General features: G+C 49.2%; 1 protein-coding gene across 1 annotated transcript; it reads left to right on the forward strand.

Moving 5' to 3' along the window:
• The first annotated feature begins 496 nt into the window (after positions 1-496).
• On the forward strand, positions 497-4,947 carry MARVELD1 (MARVEL domain containing 1). Its single transcript, XM_004049907.5, has 2 exons — positions 497-2,782; positions 3,991-4,947. Exon 1 carries the CDS (start codon positions 676-678, stop codon positions 1,195-1,197), a length of 522 nt encoding a protein of 173 aa, XP_004049955.1. The 5' UTR covers positions 497-675; the 3' UTR covers positions 1,198-2,782; positions 3,991-4,947.
• Positions 4,948-18,916: the final 13,969 nt, after the last annotated feature.

The following is an 18,916-nucleotide window of genomic DNA, read 5'->3' on the forward strand; positions in this document are numbered from 1 at the left end:
GATGGACTCTTACTCCGACATGGGTAACTTGGACAGCTTTGGACAGGACGAGGCGGGCCCTGGCAGGAGACTGCGGATGTCCAGGTGACAGTGGATGCCAGTTCAAAACCAGCACTGCTCTCCTCCCGCGCCCAGGAAGAGCCCAGAGGCCCGGGGTGGGCGCTATGGCAGGAAAGAGGGAAAAGGAGGAGGCAGGGCGGGTAGGGGCGGCCCCAGATGTTGCAAACTTGGCGCAGCAGCGCACGGGCGGACAGGGCGGAAGGCCCGCGTCGGGCTGGGAGATGCGCCCTGCCCTGGCCCGAGGACGAAGGAATCCGAGCTGGGGGCCTGGCGCAGAGGGGAAAGGGGGGCGCCAGGGTGGTGAGCGAGATGGAAAGAGAGATGGCAGGAAGCCGGGAGGAGCGCGCGGGGGAGGAGACAGCCGAGGGGAAGGGGAAGGGAAAGGGGCGGGTGGGAAGGGTGGAGAGCTGGAGACAGAAGGCGAGGAGGGCCGAGGGGAGGAGAGAGGAGAGGAAGGGTGGGGAAAGGAGGAGAGGAAGAGAGGACTAAGAGGGGAGCAAGGCGAGGAGGCCGCGGCGGGCGCAGCGGGCACCTGGGCCGTGCTGCCCCCGCGAGCAAGGCGCCGCCATTCCGCTGCTCGGGGCGCCGCCGCCGCCGCCACCGCGCCCAGGGGCCATGCTCCCGCCGCCCCCGCGCCAGCCGCCGCCCCAGGCGCGTGCGGCCCGCGGCGCGGTGCGCCTGCAGCGGCCCTTCCTGCGCAGCCCGCTGGGCGTGTTGCGGCTGCTGCAGCTGCTGGCCGGCGCTGCCTTCTGGATCACTATCGCCACCAGCAAGTACCAGGGCCCCGTGCACTTCGCGCTCTTCGTGTCCGTGCTCTTCTGGCTGCTCACCCTGGGCCTCTACTTCCTCACGCTGCTGGGCAAGCACGAGCTGGTCCCCGTGCTGGGCTCGCGCTGGCTCATGGTCAACGTGGCGCACGATGTGCTGGCGGCCGCGCTCTACGGCGCCGCCACCGGCATCATGAGCGACCAGATGCAGCGCCACAGCTACTGCAACCTCAAGGATTACCCGCTGCCCTGCGCCTACCACGCCTTCCTGGCGGCCGCCGTCTGCGGCGGCGTCTGCCACGGCCTCTACCTGCTTTCGGCGCTCTATGGCTGCGGGCGTCGCTGCCAGGGCAAGCAGGAGGTGGCGTGAGGCCGCCCGCGCCCGCCGCGGCCCCGATCGGGGCGGGGGAATCCCCGGAGACCAGCCTCCTTAATCCCTTCCCCCGCCGCCGCCCCGCGCGGGTGCGCCCTGGCACCCTCTCCCTGCCCTCCAGCGTTTCCACTGTCGCCCGCGCCCAGGGACCCTGACGCTCAGCTCCCGCCCGACGGCAGTGCCGCCGCCGCCCAGAATCCCAGCCCAGAATCCCGACCGCCGCGCCGGACGCGCCGTCTCCCGGGACAAGCGCAGACTGCGATCCGAGGGGCGGACACACACTCGCAGACTAGCCGCCCCGAGGCGAAACCTCGCGGTTCCTCTTCCCTTCCTTGCTGAGACTAAGACGTGGACAGGCGCCGCGCAGATCCGGGGGAGGCTCCCAAATTGGAACCAGGCTTCTGGCTGCCCCCTTCCCTCCCGCCCCGTGGTCGGAAGAGCACTCCCTTCCCTGGCCCCTCATCCAGCCTCCGGTGCTGTAAAACGCAGGCGCTGGGCCGCGGGCGGAGCTGAGGACAGGCCTTGGCTGGTCCCAGGATGAGCGACGAGTTTGGTTTTAGCTGGGGATTGTGCTGGCATCCTGCGAAGCTCCTCCCAGCCGGTCTCTCTGTGCTCGGTTGTCTTGGGGTGGGGCCCATCCGCCGAGGTGGGGACCGATAGGAGAAGCCGGTGGGTTGTACCCTTACACTGGTGGAGTCTCCTCTTGCCTCTACCTACTCCGCCTTTGTCCTTAAGGTTTTTGCAGGCCAGTGCCAAACACACTAACTGTCCTGGCCTCTCCGTGACACAAGTCTCTTCCCAGCCTTCCTCACAGGCTTCTGCCGCCCCCCTTATCTCCACCCTCCCCCATATCTGTTTGCATTAGGAGTTCCACGACCATGGTGGAATGTTAAGGTGAACCCCACCCCTTCTTACAGATGGGGACCCAGAGCCTGCTCTTGGGAACAGCCAGAGTAAGATTGGAACCCAGACTTGCAGTCCAGCGCTGTTTGCATTAAAAGGGTGGGTGAGTCAGAACCCCTGGCTCAGGAGCCGCCTCTCCTAAAAGAGGGTTTCAAGGCCAAATGGGTTTGTCAACGGTGCTGTCTCCCTTTCTTGGAGATGCTCATTAGCTTATCAAAGACTGAGAAGTCCCGCTGTTACAGAAATAATTTAGTTTGCTGTATTAACTGCTCCTGGGCCTGGAGCAGTATTCCCACCTTAAGATTCCCAGCATCCCTGTGCTGTCCCGGCTCTCATTCATGCCGAAGGGCCCAACCCATTGGCTGTGTTCTGTTTGAAGATTTGGGGGGCGCCTTCTCTTTCTTCCCCAGGGAATTCTCTAGCAGAGGGAGGGGACCCACCCCAGTGAGGAAGTAGATTGCTGCCTCTAGCCAGAGACCTGAACTGGGGAATTTGAACATTCCTTTACATTGTTGGAGAAATGAAGCCAAAGTTATTCAGATGGTTTTCCCAGGCTAAAGGAAAGTCACCTGCAAGAGATCCCGGCACTGATCTGGAGCAGCTGACAGGGTGGGTCTCCCTTACCAAAGAGAAGAACCACTCTCTGGCACTGGGGTGACCTGCTGGCTGGGCCTGTAAGGTAAGACGCTTCTTGGTTTTCTGGAAGGGGTCCTGGGCATTTGAATAAAAAGCACAGAGCCTACTCCTTTTCCAGAAGTTAAAGGGTTTTTATTCAGAGCAAGTTGGAGAGGTGACGGTAATAACCACAATATCTACGGAGTTGTGAAAATTCAACCTTTTTGCTAAATCCTTCAATGGTCTGCTCTTTTATTTTTTCTTTCTTTTTTGTTTTGTTTTTGAGGCAGTCTTACTGGGTCACCCACGCTGGAGTGCAGTGATGTGATTATGGCTCACTGCAGTCTCGACCTCCCAGACTCAAGCGATCCTCTCACCTCAGCCTCCCGGGTAGCTGGGACTACAGGCACATACCACCATGCCTGGCTAGTTTTTAAATTTTTGTAGAGACAGGGCCCCATTGTATTTTGCATGCTGGTCTCGAACTCCTGGGCTCAAGAGATCCTCCTGTCTCAGCCTCCCAGAGTGTTGGGATTACAGATCTCAGCCACTGTGCCTGGCCAGGTCTGCTGTTTGAAAAGGCTCAACCTTCTCTGGATTAGAAACTAGAAGAGGGGAGGCCGCGTGTTTTTGTGAGCTTGTTTTTAAAGCTTAGGTGCACAGGTGTTAGCTTTCTCTGTAGAGGTTGCAAAGGTGTAGTTTCAGGGTGTGTGAAGCATGAATGTAGTTCTAGATATGTTGCCATCAGAGCACCTATGTAGCTCTATTATGTGGTTGGCACGTCTCAAAGCATTTTACAGGTGTCCATTGATTCTCTCAGTAACCCTAATGAGGTGGGTTCTAATGTCATTCCCATATTCCAAATGAGGAAGATGAATCCCAGAGAGGTTAAATACCTTGCCCAAGGTCTCCCAGCTAATGAGTGGTAGAGGTAGGATTTGAACCCTGGCAGCCTGGCCTCTTCATGACCAGGCTATACTCTATATAGTAGGGTATCAATACATGTTAGATACTGTTAATGTAGCTATTTTTAAAATTGTGGTAAAATATACATAAAATTTACCATCTTAACCATTTTTAAGTGTATAGTTCAGTGGCATTAAGAACATTCACAGCTAGTCGCAGTGGCTCATGTCTGTAATCCCAGCACTTTGGGGGGCCAAGGCTTGAGACTAGGAGTTCCCTCAGCCCCAAGTGCTGGTGCAGTGAGAGCCTGGGGTGAGACACTTGGGGTGCCTTGGAAGCCCTTTGACTTTGGTTCTCCTGTTGCAGGTTTCCATGTTGCTGAGGCCATGGAGATTCCCAGAGCTGGTCACACCGACTGCTCTCAGGGCCCGCTGCCCTGGGCTGGCAACACCATTCTGGCCTTGGCCTGCAGAAGTTTTCAGAGTCTTCACTGGCAGTAGGGGGAGATGGGGAGAGGAATGACCTCTGCCCAGCCCCTTCCTTTCCAAACCATGCAATGGAAGAGCCCAGATGGGTGAAGATTGATTTTGCCTTAACTCAAGAGAATTCCTGTTCTCCTTGTGCTATGATTTGGACACAAGATTCTGGATACCTGGAACTTAGCTGTGTACTCCTGTACCCTAAACAGTGGATTTGAGTTCCAGCCTTTATTCTTTTTTCCTTTTTTCAGATCACCATCTAAGTTACATCTTTAGCTCAGGTCCATCCTTCTCAAGATCTCCTTCTTAGCCCCCCAGCCCCTGGTGCTGTCTGTGGTCAGGTGACCTTACTCAGGAGCAGATATCTCCTTGGCCACCATGGAGCCTCATCCATTCACACGTGCCTGTAGCATTCCAGAGCTCACTGCTCTTCTAGATGTGCCTTCCCGCTTGGCTTCCAGCGGCTTGTGCTCACTTTGTCTGCCAGGTATGAGAAGGACATGTAAGACCGCTACCACACGCACCCTCCCTCAAGGCCCTGTGCCATAGGGGTGGCCACCCGACCTGCCCCCAGAACTTTTGGATACTGGAGGCAGTTGCATAGGCCTCCCTCTCTGGGCAGCAGGACTCAGTCCAGCCGAAGACTACTCTGGGCAGCTCCCATCCCAGTCTGGGGCCATTTGCAGACTCAGGAAAGGATTTCTACAGTGTTCTATAAAAGCCAAAAGAGAGAGTGGGTTTGGGAAGAGTGAGGGTGGTTGGGGAGAGGGGACCGATGTGCCTCATTGTTTAGTGGTGATTACAAATATGCTTTTCTGGATAAAGTTTGGTTGTTTGCTCTTGGTGTGTGTGTCTTCTGTCCTGGTCCTCCGTAGCGTCCCTCCATGTGAGGTCCTCCCATTCTATCTCATTGTGCCTCACGCCCTGCTGCTGGCCTCCTTTCTGCCTCTCTGGCTTCCTCTTTCCTTCTAGGAGGGAAAGAGAGTGAGTTCACAGATCTCTAGTGCAGTTAGGAGCCTGGACCAGGGGTTGCCTGAGGACAGAAACCAGAGGGAAGAAAACTGCCTGTGTCCCTGATGGAGGCTGGAGGGAATTCCAGAGGCTTTTGTCCCTGCTCTCAATGGGCCCTCTGTTAGGGAGCTCCACTGCCTCTCATTCTGTGCGCAGAAAGACCGTGGTTGTGGAGCTAGAGGGTCCTGTTCTAGTCCAACCCCATCGTTTTACAGAAGGGGAAATGAAGTCCAGGGTGTGGTGGCAACCTGCCTGATGCTACACAGCTGATTAGGGGCAGAGTTGGGGTCTCCCGTAGCCAGGCCCTGTTTTTTTCCCTGCACACCACTGTGGCCTGCTCTGGTGTTGCCTCCTGGACCACACCCCACCTGCCTTTCACCCGATTCCCCAGAGATTCTTTGTCCAGCCAGCTGCTGGCTGCTGACGGATGCCCTGGAAAGGGTGTGAGGGCAGAGTTAAGAGGCTTCCTCCCAGGCTCCTCCTCCCTGTGCCCCGGGCGTGACATCTGCAGCCTGGAAAGAGGATTTTTCAAAACTCACCTTGAACATTCCTTCTCCCTGTGCCCTGGGCGTGACATCTGCAGCCAGGAAACAGGAAGATTTCAAAACTCACCTGGAACAGCTCCAGGCTGGGATCTGATGCCACGTGTGTGTGCCACACCCACTGTCTTCCAAAGAACCATTCCAGTGCCTGTGCACACAAACATACACAGGCACACACACTCTCTTCATAATTTGGTTTGTGACTGGAGAGTGGGCGGAGGAAAACACCATCAGCTGCCAAGGCCCCTCCCCTACTCCTCTCTTCCCTCTCCTGTCTGTTAGTGAATTTCAGGCAAAGTAAAAAGTGGCTCTGCTTTCTGCAAAAGGCTGGTAAGCCCCTGCTCTACTCTATTTTAGCAGTGGAGCGTTTTGCAGTTGAAAATGTGCTTCCCCCTGCATTACCCTATTTGATCTTCTCTGTAGTCTTTTGTTTCTTTTGAGATGGAGTCTCGCTCTGTCACTCAAGCTGTAATGCAATGGCATGATCTCAGCTCACTGCAACCTCCATCTCGCAGGTTCAAGCAATTCTGCCTCTGCCTTCTGAGTAGCTGGGACTACAGGCGCGCACCACCACGCCCTACCAATTTTTGTATTTTTAATAGAGACAGGTTTTCACTATGTTAGCCAGGCTGCTCTCAAATTCCTGACCTCACATGATCCACCCGCCTCGGCCTCCCAAAATGCTGTGATTACAGGCGTAAGCTACTGCACCCAGCCCCTTCCCAGTAGTCTCATAGGTTGGCATTGTTGCCCCCCACATCTGCCACCTCATTCAATAGAGGAAATGGAGCCCAGAGAATGGAAAGGCCTTATCCATGGTCACAGAGCTGGCTAGCGGCAGGGCAGGGACTGGAAGGCAGAGGTTTCTTTAAGCCCTGTGGTCCTTTGGCAGGCTCTAGAGAGTATAGGGAGTTTGGTTTTCCTTTCAGGAGACCAGGTGTTTAGGAATGGCCTAATCTGGCATTTCCTGCTTAGTGCACTTTTAAATAAGACACTGCTTCTCAGAGACATAATGAGCTCCTATGAGTGGGAAATCTCAGGGTTTATGTCTATTACTTTTCCTGCTTTTCTAGGGTTGGAGGTGGGGTGGTCAGCGGTAAAAAACAAGAATTAATAAATGAACATTTTCAATGATAAAAGGAAAAAGCAGGAATATGAGAGAGAAAAGTTTGGTTAGCATGATTTATTTACGTGTTTTTTGTTTGGTCACAATAGTTATTTATAAAATAAAATAGCAATATATATCCATGAAAATATAATACCAATATGCACCATCAAAAAATGTAAGCAGTATAGATTTGTAAAAAGTAAAAAGAGAAGCTGGGCCAGGCGCAGTGGCTCATGCCTGTAATTCCCAACACTTTGGGAGGCTGAGGTGGGCAGATCACTTGAGCTCAGGAGTTCGAGACCAGCCTGGGCAACATGGCAAAACCCTGTCTTGACAAAAAATATGAAAAAAATCGGCTGGGCATGGTGGCGTGTGCCTGTGGTCCCAGCTATTCAGGAGGCTGAAGTGGGAGGATCTCTTGAGCCTGGGAGGTTGAGGCTGTAGTGAGCCATGATTGTGCCACTGCACTCCCACCTGGGCGACAGAGTGAGACCCTCAAAACAACAACGAAAAAAACAAAAAGTAAAAAGAGGCTGGGCGAGGTGGTTCACGCTCTGGGAGGCCAAGTTGGGTGGATCATTTGAGTTCAGGAGTTCGAGACCAGCCTGGGCAACATGGTGAAACTCTGCCTCTACCAAAAAATACAAAAATTAGCCGGGCATGGTGACACGCACCTGTAGTCCCCAGCTACTCGAGAGGCTGAGAAGAGAATTGCTTGAACCTGGGAGGCAGAGGTTGCAGTGAGCCGAGATCGTGCCACTGCACTCTAGCCTGGGCAACAGAGTGAAACTCAGTGTCAAAAAAAAAAAAAAAGTATAAAGAAGTCATTTGACCATCCTAATCTCTCTTTTCTTTTTTTTTTTTTTTTTTTGAGACGGAGTCTCGCTGTGTCGCCCAGGCTGGAGTGCAGTGGCGCGTTCTGGGCTCACTGCAAGCTCCGCCTCCTGGGTTCACGCCATTCTCCTGCCTCAGCCTCCTGGGTAGCTGGGACCACAGGCGCCCACCACCATGCCCGGCTAATTTTTTTTTGTATTTTTAGTAGAGATGGGGTTTCACCGTGTTAGCCAGGATGGTCTCCATCTCCTGACCTTGTGATCCGCCCGCCTCGGCCTCCCAAAGTGCTGGGATTACAGGCGTGAGCCACCACACCCGGCTTTTTTTTTTTTTTTTGACGTGGAGTCTCACACTGTCGCCCAGGCTGGGCTGCAGTGGCGCGATCTTGGCTCACTGCAAGCTCCGCCTCCCGGGTTCACGCCATTCTCCTGCCTCAGCCTCCCGAGTAGCTGGGACTACAGGCCCCTGCCACCACACCTGGCTATTTTTTTGTGTTTTTAGTAGAGACGGGGTTTCACCATGTTAGCCAGGATGGTCTCGATCTCTTGATCTTATGATCTGCCCACCTCGGCCTCCCAAAGTGCTGGGATTGCAGGCATGAGCCACCATGCCTGGCCTTGACCATCCTAATCTCATACCCTAGAGAAAAATCATTGTGTTTTGTTGTTGTTGTTTTGTTTTTTTTTGTTTCGAGACACAGTCTTACTCTGTCGCCTAGGCTGGAGGACAGTGGCATGATCTTGGTTCACTGCAACCTCCGTCTCTCAGGTTCAGGTGATTCTAGTGCCTCAGTCTCCCGAGTAGCTGGGATTACAGGTGTGTGCCACCACAACCAGCTAATTTTTGTATTTTTAGTAGAGACAGAGTTTCACCATGTTGGCCAGGCTGGTCTCGAACTCCTGATCTGAGGTGATCCATCCACCAAAATCATTGTTAACTATTAACTCTCCTTCCTCTTTTTTTTGAGACAGGGTCTTCCTCAGTTGTGCAGGTTGGAATGCAGTGGTGTGATCATGGCTCACTGCAGCCTCGACCTCCTGGGCTCAGGTCACCCTCCCACCTCAGCCTTCCAAGTAGCTGAGACTACAGACACATGCCACCACACCCAGCAATTTTTTTTTTTTTTTTTTTTTTGTATTTTGGTAGAGACAGGGTTGTAACCAGTTGCCCAGCCTGGTCTTGAAGTCCTAGACTCAAACAATCCGCCGACATGGCCTCCCAAAGTGTTGTGATTACAGGCATGAGCCGCCACACCTGGCACCTCATTCCTTTTGAACTGGGTGGCTGTTTGGGATCTGGTAGGCACCAAGGCTGTGCCATTCCTTCCGCAGCACAGATGGGGACAGGAAGCTGCTGGAGGCTGGAGGCTGACCCTCCAGGCTTCATACTTGCCTGTCCCTCCAGCTAGAGGCAAGTTATCCTTGCTGCCATCTCCAGGATGCCTGAAGGCAGTGCTCTGACACGCAGTTGTGAAGCACTTCTGAGTCAAGGCTGGGAAGAGGGAGAAAGGGAACTAGCTTTAGGAAGGACCTACCATGAGCCAAGAACATAATGGGTGCCTTATATGATATCTCTTATCCTCCGATTTCCACGAAGTAGCAAATACCCCCATTTAACAGTCGTGGAAACAGGCTCACAGGGGTAGGTTGATGTGGCCTGGCACTTGAATGCGTACTGACCGAAACAAGATTCAAACTCAGGTCTGTGCCACCATGCCACCATGCTGCTTCAAGGATTTCCCAGCAGACAAGCTTTTTCCCAACCATCTGAATACTTCATCCAAACTTCATCCGAGTTTTGAAATATTTACATCTTGAGCTAATGCAGGAAAGAAAGACTAAAGAATAGGCCAGGAGGCCAGGCGCAGTGCCTCACGCCTGTAATCCCAGCACTTTGGGAGGCTGAGGCAGGTGGATCACTTGAGGTCAGGAATTCGACACCAGCCTGGCCAACATGGTGAAACCCCATCTCTACTACACACACACACACACACACACACACACACACACACACACAATTGGCTGGGCATGGTGGCGGGCATCTGTAATCCTAGCTACTCAGGAGGCTGAAGCAGGAGAATCGCTTGAACCCAGAAGCCAGAGGTTGCAGTAAGCTGAGATGGTGCCACTGCACTCCAGTCTGGGTGATAGGCTGGGCGTGGTGGCTCACACCTGTAATCCCAAAACTTGAGGAGGCCAAGGCAGGGGGATTGCTTGAGCCCAGGATTTCAAGACCAGCCTGAACAACATAGCAAGACTCCATCTCTACAAAAAATAAAAAAATTAGCTGGCCATGGTGGCATGCAGCAGTAGTCCTAGCTACACGGGTGGCTGAAGTGAGAGGATTGCTTAAGCCCAGGAGGTTGAGGCTGTAGTGAGCTATGAGTGCACCACTGTACTCCAGCCTGGGTGACAGAGCAAGACCCTGTATATATTTAAAAAAAAGTTATTACAAATCTGAATTATGTCACTTCTCTCTTCCCAGGCTATAATGAAGTTAGCTAGTTACCTTTAGGTATAATCAGCTTATTATGCCGAGGTCACTCTCCCATTCCCTGGAGACCATCCCTCTGTCTGCAGGATGTGAGAAGGATATGTCAGAGGGCCTCCCAGCCCCTCCTCCCTCTCATGGCCCTGTGCCAGAGGTGTGGACACCTGACCTGACTCCAAACTCTGGGTACTAAAGCCTCTGCCTTTTGCAATCTTGTCCTTGTCCTGTACTCTGTTCTGTCTCCTTTTGTGTCTCCCAGGCAGTTAGCATGACTCGTTCTAATTTTTGGGTGAGCTCAGGCTGTGACGTCAGAGGTGAGCTCTATCTCTTACTAGTTGTCCAGTCTTAGGCAATTTATGAAACCTCTTTGCCTCTTAGCTTCCTCACTTAGTAAACGGGGATAATATTAGTACCTACCTCACTGGGCTGTTGAAAGAACTTCATGAGATGAGGCGTGCCTGGCAATTTCATCAGTGCAATTCAGCCCTCAGCAGTATATGTTTGTTGGGAGGATTTCATAAGATATACGTAAAATGCTGGGCTCAACGCCTGACCCACAGTCATAGTTAGTGCTCATAAATGTGAATTTCCTCCTGCCCCATTCCACTCTGGGTCTCCCTGCACCTAAGGAATGATAATCTCACCAGCCTTGGCTGATCCTTCTTTCTCATTGGTGTCTACTATTCTTTCTTGAATTCTTTCTTGTGTGTGTGTTGTTGTTCTTTTTTTTTTTGAGACGGAGTTTCACTCTTGTCACCCACGCTGGAGTGCAATGGAGTGATCTCAGCTCACTGCCACTATGGAGGCTGAGGCAGGAGGCTCACTTGAGCCCAGGAGTTTGAGGTTGCAGTGAGCTATGACTATGCCACTGCACTCCAGCAAGACCCTGTCTCAAAAAAAAAAAAAAAAAAAAGAGAAAGAAAACATATTCATAATGTCCAAAAGCTTCCCTGTGCTCTTTGTACTCCCTCTTCTTTCCTTCCCATCTCCCCCACACCAGGGAACCACTGATCTGCTTTCTATGATTATAGAATTCTAGAATTTTATATAAATGAAATGTATAGTATGTGCTCCTTTTGGGAGAGGGCGGTATCTGGCTTCTTTCACTCAGCTTAATTATTTTGAGATTCATTCATGATGTTGCAGTAACAGTAGTTCATTTTCATTGCTGAGTGAATATATAGATACACTATAATTTGTTTAGCCTGTTGATGGACATTTGTGTTGTTTCAAATTTTTGGTTATTGCAAATATAGCTGCTTCAAACGTTCATGTACACATCTTTGTGTGGACACATATGCTTTAATTTATTTTGGGTAGACAGCTAGCAGTGGAATGGCTCATTTGTGTGGTAGGCTTATTGTTTTTATTATTTTAAAATTGTCTATAACCCAGATGAAATCTGGTGTGTGTGTGTGTGTGTGTGTGTGTGTGTGTGTGTGTGTGTGTGTTCTTGCTTGGGATTTGTACCAGAGGGGGTGATTCTGGACTCACAGACTAAATTAGGAAGTTTTTCATACTGTTCTATGCTCTGGAATAGTTTAACTATATCATTTTAAAAAATGGGTTCTAGCCGGCACGGTGGCTCATGCCTGTAATCCCAGCACTTTGGGAGGCCAAGGGGGGCAAATCACCTGAGGTCAGCAGTTCGAGACTAGCCTGGTCAACAAGTGTTCAATAAATACATCTTTATGTGTTTATTTACTAGACCATTAAGTTTAGTAGAGACCAACCCTGCCTCTCCAAAAAGCAGAAAAATTAGCTGGTTGTGATGGTGGGTGCCTGTAGTCCCAGCTACTCGGGAGGCTGAGGCAGGAGAACTGCTTGAACCCAGGAGGCAGAGGTTGCAGTGAGCCGAGATTGCACTGTACTCCAGCCTGGGCAACAGAGAGAGACAGACTCCGCCTCAGAAAAAAAAAATGGGTTCGATAAAATTTGTCTATGAAATAAATCTGGGCCTGATGCCTTTTGGGTTTTACATTTTTATTTCTTTTTATTTTTAATTCTTTCAAGTTTGTAAATGATAGTTGGTGTATTCAGGTTTTTTGGTGGGTCATGTACTGCTCTCCCATTGGTGGTATACTTATTCAGGGTGTCTGTCCCACTAGGCTGTAAGCTTTTCAGGAAAGAATTCCAGGCTCTTCATCTGTATAATCCCATGAAAGGCACATGATACGTAGTCATTTGGTGGAATGAATAAATGCTGATGGCTAGCTGCTATAACAAATACACCTCAGCATTTCAGCAGTTTCATATAATGAAAATCTATTTGTTATTCATATACAAATCTATTTCTTCCTCACATAATTGTGCACTGTGGCTACTCTGGGGCAGAGGGAGACGCTCCACCATACGGTGACTCAAGGACCCAGGCTCCTTCCACCCCGTGGCTCGGCCATCTGCTCTGCACTGAGCTCACAGGTGAGGGAGGAGAGGCAGGAGAAGGTTTCCTGCTTCCTGCATACCTTGATCTAGAAGTAACAGTCAGCGCTCCCACTCACCTCCTTGGGAGTAACAGGACCTGACCTATAAGCAGAGGATGCTGGGAAATCTAGTCCCTAGCCAGGCAGCTGCTGCTTAGCAACAACTCTATATCATGGTAGGGGGCACAGGAGTTTTTGGTGGACAGTTAATCGTCGCTTTCAAGGGAGGCACAAGGTTTTATTGCTGAGGTTTTCATTGCCTTGCTCTGTGAGACTCTTTTAGTGCCAGTGTTTGATGAATGGTTGTTTTCATGGCTGCCAAGAGCTGTTGAGTAAGAATGTAACTGCAGACAGTCATTTCCTTGCTGTGTTTGTCCAACAACCACTGTCTCACAGCTGGAAAACTCATTACTCATGAGTACTTCTTTCCCAGGTACAAGAACATAAAGATGTATTTATTGAACACTTTTTAGGGCAATGACACTGAACTGTTAATCCAAAAATATACACTGGTCAAACGATAAGTTTAAATACTAGAGAAAATCCAAATATTAAGGAGACTTTAAAGATACATACCAGTCAAATATTTCTTTCATTTGTCTATTCATTTTTTCTTTCTTTTTTTGTTTTGTTGCATCTATTCATTTTAAAAATGGAAACCTAATTCATATACCATATTTCACATAATATGACATAAAAATTCCCAGTTTTATTTTTATTTATTTATTTAGAGACAGAGTCTTGCTCTGTTGTCCAGGCTGGAGTGCAGTGGTGCGATTTCAGCTCACTGCAACCTCCACCTCTCGGGTTCAATAGATTCTCCTGCCTCAGCCTCCCGAGTAGCTGGGATTACAGGCACCCACCACCAGGCCAGGCTAATTTTTGTATTTTTCATAGAGATGGGGTTTCATCATGTTGGCCAGGCTGGTCTTGAACTCCTGACCTCAGGTGATCCACCTGCCTCAGCCTTCCAAAGTGCTGGGATTACAGGCGTGAGCCACTGCACCTGGCCAAAAATTCCTAGTTTTAAAGTGTACAATTCAGTGGTTTTCAGTATATTCAGAAGGTTGTATAACCATCACCACCATCTAATTCGAAGACATTTCCATCACCCCAAAGAGAAACTCTGTACCTATTAGCAGTCACTCCCAGTTCCTCCCTCCTTCCAGTCTCTGGCAACCACTAATTTACTCTGTCTCTATAGATTTGCTTATTCTGGCTGGGTGCGGTGGCTCATGCCTTAATCCCAGCACTTTGGGAGGCTGAGGTGGGAAGATCACCTGAGGTCAGGAGTTCAAGACCAGCCTGGCCAACATGATGAAACCCCATCTCTAGTAAAAATACAAAAAAATTAGCCAGGTGTGGTGGCGGGCGCCTGGTAATCTCAGCTACTCAGGAGGCTGAGGCAGGAGAATCGCTTGAACCCAGGAGGTGGAGGTTGCAGTAAGCCAAGATTGTGCCACTGCACTCCAGCCTGGGTGACAGAGAGAGACTCTGCCTCAAAAAAAAAAAAAAAAAAAAGATTTGTTTATTCAGGACATTTTACATAAATGGAATAATATGTGGCTTTTATGTCTGGTTTCTTTCACTTAGCACAATGATTTCAAGGTTCATTCATGTTGTAGCATGTATTAATAACTCATTTCTTTTTTTGTCTTCCAATATGATCTCAAGACTCATTTTTTATGGTGAATAATATTCCAGTGAATGGATAGAATATATTTTGTTTATATCATTCACTAATTTTTAATTTTTTTTTTTTTTTTTGAGATGGAGTCTTGCTCTGTCGCCCAGGCTGGAATGCAGTGGCGTGATCTCAGCTCACTGCAAGCTCCGCCTCCCGGGTTCATGCCATTCTCCTTCCTCAGCCACCCGAGTAGCTGGGACTACAGGCGCCCACCACCATGCCCAGCTAATTTTTTGTATTTTTAGTAGAGACGGGGTTTTACCGTGTTAGCCAGGATGGTCTCGATCTCCTGACCTCGTGATCCACCCACCTCAGCCTCCCAAAGTGCTGGGATTACAGGCGTGAGCCACCGTGCCCGGCTTTAATTTTTTTTTTTTTTTTTGAGACAGAATTTCCCTCTGTCACCTAGGCTGGTGTGCAATGGCGCGATCTCAGCTCACTGCAACCTCCGCTTTCCAGGCTCAAGCAATTCTCGTGCCTTAGCCTCCTGAGTAGCTGAGATTACAGGCAAGCGCCACCATGCCTGGTTAATTTTTGTATTTTTAGTAGAAATGGGGTTTCGCCATCTTGGCCAGGCTGGTCTCGACCTCCTGGCCTCAAGTGATCCGCAGGCCTTTGCCTCCCAGAGTGCTGGGATTACAGGCGTGAGCCACACCACCCAGCCTCTTAAAATTTTTTTAATTGTAGTAACATACACATAACATAAAATGGACCATTTTCAAGTGTACAGTTCGATGGTATTAAGTCCATTCATATTGTTAAACAACATGGTCTATACTGGCTGTTGTGCAACCATCACCACCATCCATCTCCATGGCTCTTCTCATCTTGCAAAACTACAACCCTGAACCATGAAACAATAACTCCCCATTTCTTCCTCCCCACAGCCCCTGGCAACCACCATTCTACTTTCAGTCTCTGAATTTGACTACGCTAGGTACTTCATAGAAGTGGAATCATACAGTACTTATCTTTTTGTCACTAGCTTATTTCATTCAGCATAATGTATTCAAGGGTCATCTATGCTGTAGCATGTGTCAGAATGTCCTTCATTTTTAAGGCTGAATAATGTTCCATCTTCTGTTTATACCTCATTTTGTTTATCCATTCATCCACTGATGGACACCTGGGTTGCTTCCACCTTTTGGCTATTGTGAATAATCTGTGAATGAACATGGGTGTACAAATATCTCTTTGAGACCTTGCTTTAAATTCTTTTGGGTATATACTCAGAAGTGGAATTGCTGGATCAAATGGTAATTCTATTTTTTAATTTTTAAGGAACTGCCACAATGCTTTCTATACCATTTTACATTTTCATTGACAGTGCACAAGGGTTCCGATTTCTCCACATCCCCAACTTCTTTTTTTTTTTTTAAGACAGAGTCTCACTCTGTCGTCCAGGCTGGAGTGCACTGGCACTGCAACCTTCTGCCTCCCAGGTTCAAGCTTTCTCCTGCCTCAGCCTCCTGAGTAGCTGGGATTACAGGCGTGCGCCACCATGACCAGCTAATTTTTGTATTTTTAGTAGAGACGGGCTTTCACCATGTTGGTCAGGCTGGTCTCGAACTCCTGACCTCATGATCCGCCCGCCTTAGCCTCCCAAAGTGCTGGGATTACAGGCATGAGCCACCATGGCCAGCCCCCACTAACTTCTTATTTTCCATGTTATTTATTCATTTTTAAACAAGCATTCACTGAGTACCTACTATGCCACAGCTCTATACTTGGTAGAAACTGAGGCTGCCAAAATGTTAAATCTGTTTCCCTGCTCTTAGAACTTAGGAAACAATGGAGAAACAGTCATGTTCAAGAGACAGAGTGAAATGCAAGGTGATAGGTGCCTAATAGAGATGGAATCAATGGTAGATTGGATAAAGAAAATGTGGTACAGGCCGGGTGCTGTGGCTCACGCTTGTAATCCTAACACTTTGGGAGACCCAGGCAGGTGGATAGTCTGAGCCCAGGCATTCGAGACCAGCCTGAGAAACATGGTGAAATCCTGGCTCTACAAAAAAAATACAAATATTAGCTGGGCTTGTTGACGCATGCCTGTAATCCCAGCTACCTGGGAGACTGAGGTGGGAGGATCCCCTGAGCCCAAGGAGGTGAAGGCTGCAGTGAACCATGACGGTGCCACTGTACTCCAGCCTGGGTGACAGAGTGAGACCCTGTTTCAAAAAAAAAAAAAAAAAAAAAGAAGAAGAAGAAGAAAATATGGTACATATATACCAAGGCCGTAAAAAGAACGAGATCATAGCCTTTGCGGCAACAAGGATGGAGCTGGAGGCCATTATCCTAAGTGAGCTAACACAGGAGCAGAAAACCAAACACTGCATGTTCTTATAAATGGGAGCTAAATACTGAATACACACGGACACAAAGAAGGAAACAGACACCAGGGAGACACCAGGGCCTACTGGAGGATGGAAAGTTGAAGGATGCTAAGGATTGAAAAACTACCTATAAATACACAGATACTATGCCTGTTAACTGGATGACAAAATAATATGGACACTGAATCCCCATGACATGGAATTTATCTATGGAACCAACCCGCACATGTACCCCTAAAACAAAAATAAAAGTTAAAACAAAAAAAAAGAGAGAGAGATGGAGGCTGGGCGTGGTGGCTCGCGCCTGTAATCTCAGCACTTTGGGAGGCCGAGGTGGGTGGATCACCCGAGGTCAGGAGTTCGAGACCAGCCTAGCCAACATGGCGAAACCCCATCTCTACTAAAGATACAAAAATAGTCGGGCATGGTGGCGGGCGCCTGTAATCCCAGCTACCTGGGAGGCTGAGGCTGGAGAATCACTTGAACCCAGGAGGCAGAGGTTGCAGTGAGTCGAGATCATGCCACTGCTCTCCAGCCTGGGCGACAGAGTTATACTCTATTTCAACAACAACAACAACAAAAAAAAAAAAAAGAAAGAAAAAAAAAAGAAAACGGTGTGTGATTTCTGAGGATGCATCAGAAGAGACCTTTGGCTTCCTTCCTGGCTCCCTGGTGGATCTCTTGTTCTGGGTTAAGGCATCCGCCATGTCAGGAGGACACTCAAGAAGCGCTCAGGAGAGCCCCGAGAGAGGACCTGGCACCTTCTGCCATCTTGTCACTATTGGAGAGTGACAGCATCACCTTGTCAGCTGTGTGAGGAAGCCACCCTGGGAGCCGATCCTCCAGCCCCACTAAGCCTTCAGATGATTGCAGCCTTGACCAACATGTGACTGCAACCTTATGAAAGCGCCTGAGCCAAAACCATCACCAAGCTGCTCTTGATTTTCTGACTAAAAACACCCAGAACCCAAAAAACTGTGAGATAATACATGCTTATTGTTGTTTTAAGTAATTACGTTTTGAAATACTTCATTACACAGCAAGAGATAACTAATGCAGCTAGAAGCATGAAAATATCTGGCATAGTGTGGAAATGGCGAGAAATGCATTGAGGCTGGCACGAGAGGTTAAAGCCAGAAACTTGGAATTGAGAGATGCTTCTGAAACGCCATGTTTCTCCATAAGAGTGGGCAAGGGAGCCATCTGGTGGAGGAGACATGCTTAGACATTCCCTTCTCTCTTCCCTGATTTCTCCAGCCTGTTCTCCTCAGCATTTCCACCTAGTATTTCTCCAAGGGCCACAGTGAGGTTTATGAGTCAAGTATGTGGGCCATAAACACACTTGCTTATTGAAGCAAATACTAACCTCTGCAAAATGTCAAGGTAAGATATTATCTTCAGTGATTATTTAATTTTCTCCCTTAGTCTCTTCTACCTGTCTGCTACCGAGGGGAAAACATCAGCAGCACCAGGAGTTGAGGCAGAATGCTGCAGGAGGGAAAGAAGGAACTAGAACTTGATTATGGAAAAATCAGAATTAGACTCGAGAGAGCACAGTCAAGCTGGTCCGTCTCTTAATTATAAGGGGAGGCCTTTATTCATCGCTACTGGCCACGACTATTGTCCCTTTCTGGTTTTTAAAGCCTTCTTGTATCCTCCAATGTTCCCTCCAGATAATGTCTAGAAATTCTTGAATAATATCCCTCAATTCTATAGCTGCTGGAAGAGAAAACAAATACTATTACTCTCCACTGTCAGACTGAGGCCAAGGAGGAGGAATTGCAAAGAAACTAAAATTTACCTTTGGAGTAAATTACCAGAGTGAGAATTTCAGGCACTTAGGATATATATATTATTATTATTTTTTCGAGACAGAGTCTTGCTCTGTCACCCAGGCTGGAGTGCAGTGGCACAATCTCCACTCACTGCAACCCCCGCCTCCTGGGTTCAAGCAATTCTCCTGTCTCAGCCTCCTAAGTAGCTAGAATTACAGGCACGCGCCACCACACCCGGCTAATTTTTATATTTATTTATTTATTTATTTATTTATTTTGAGACGGAGTCTAGCTCTGTCGCCTAGGCTGGAGTGCAGTGGCATGATCTCGGCTCACTGCAATCTCCGCCTCCTGGGTTCACGCCATTCTCCTGCCTCAGCCTCCCCACTAGCTGGGACTACAGGCGCCCACCACCATGCCCGGCTAATTTTTTTGTATTTTTAGTAGAGCCCAGGTTTCACCGTGTTAGCCAGAATGGTCTCGATCTCTTGACCTTATGATCTGCCCGCCTTGGCCTCCCAAAGTGCTGGGATTACAGGCGTGAGCCACCGCGCCCGGCCTAATTTTTATATTTTTAGTAGAGATGGGGTTTCACCTTGTTGGCCAG

Source organism: Gorilla gorilla, chromosome 8 (genome assembly GCF_029281585.2).
Source record: "Gorilla gorilla gorilla isolate KB3781 chromosome 8, NHGRI_mGorGor1-v2.1_pri, whole genome shotgun sequence".
Classification (NCBI taxonomy): Eukaryota; Metazoa; Chordata; class Mammalia; order Primates; family Hominidae; genus Gorilla; species Gorilla gorilla.

Excerpts from the sequence above, each read along its gene's own strand:
- MARVELD1 (XM_004049907.5), top strand. The coding sequence starts at position 676 with ATGCTCCCGCCGCCCCCGCGCCAGCCGCCGCCCCAGGCGCGTGCGGCC.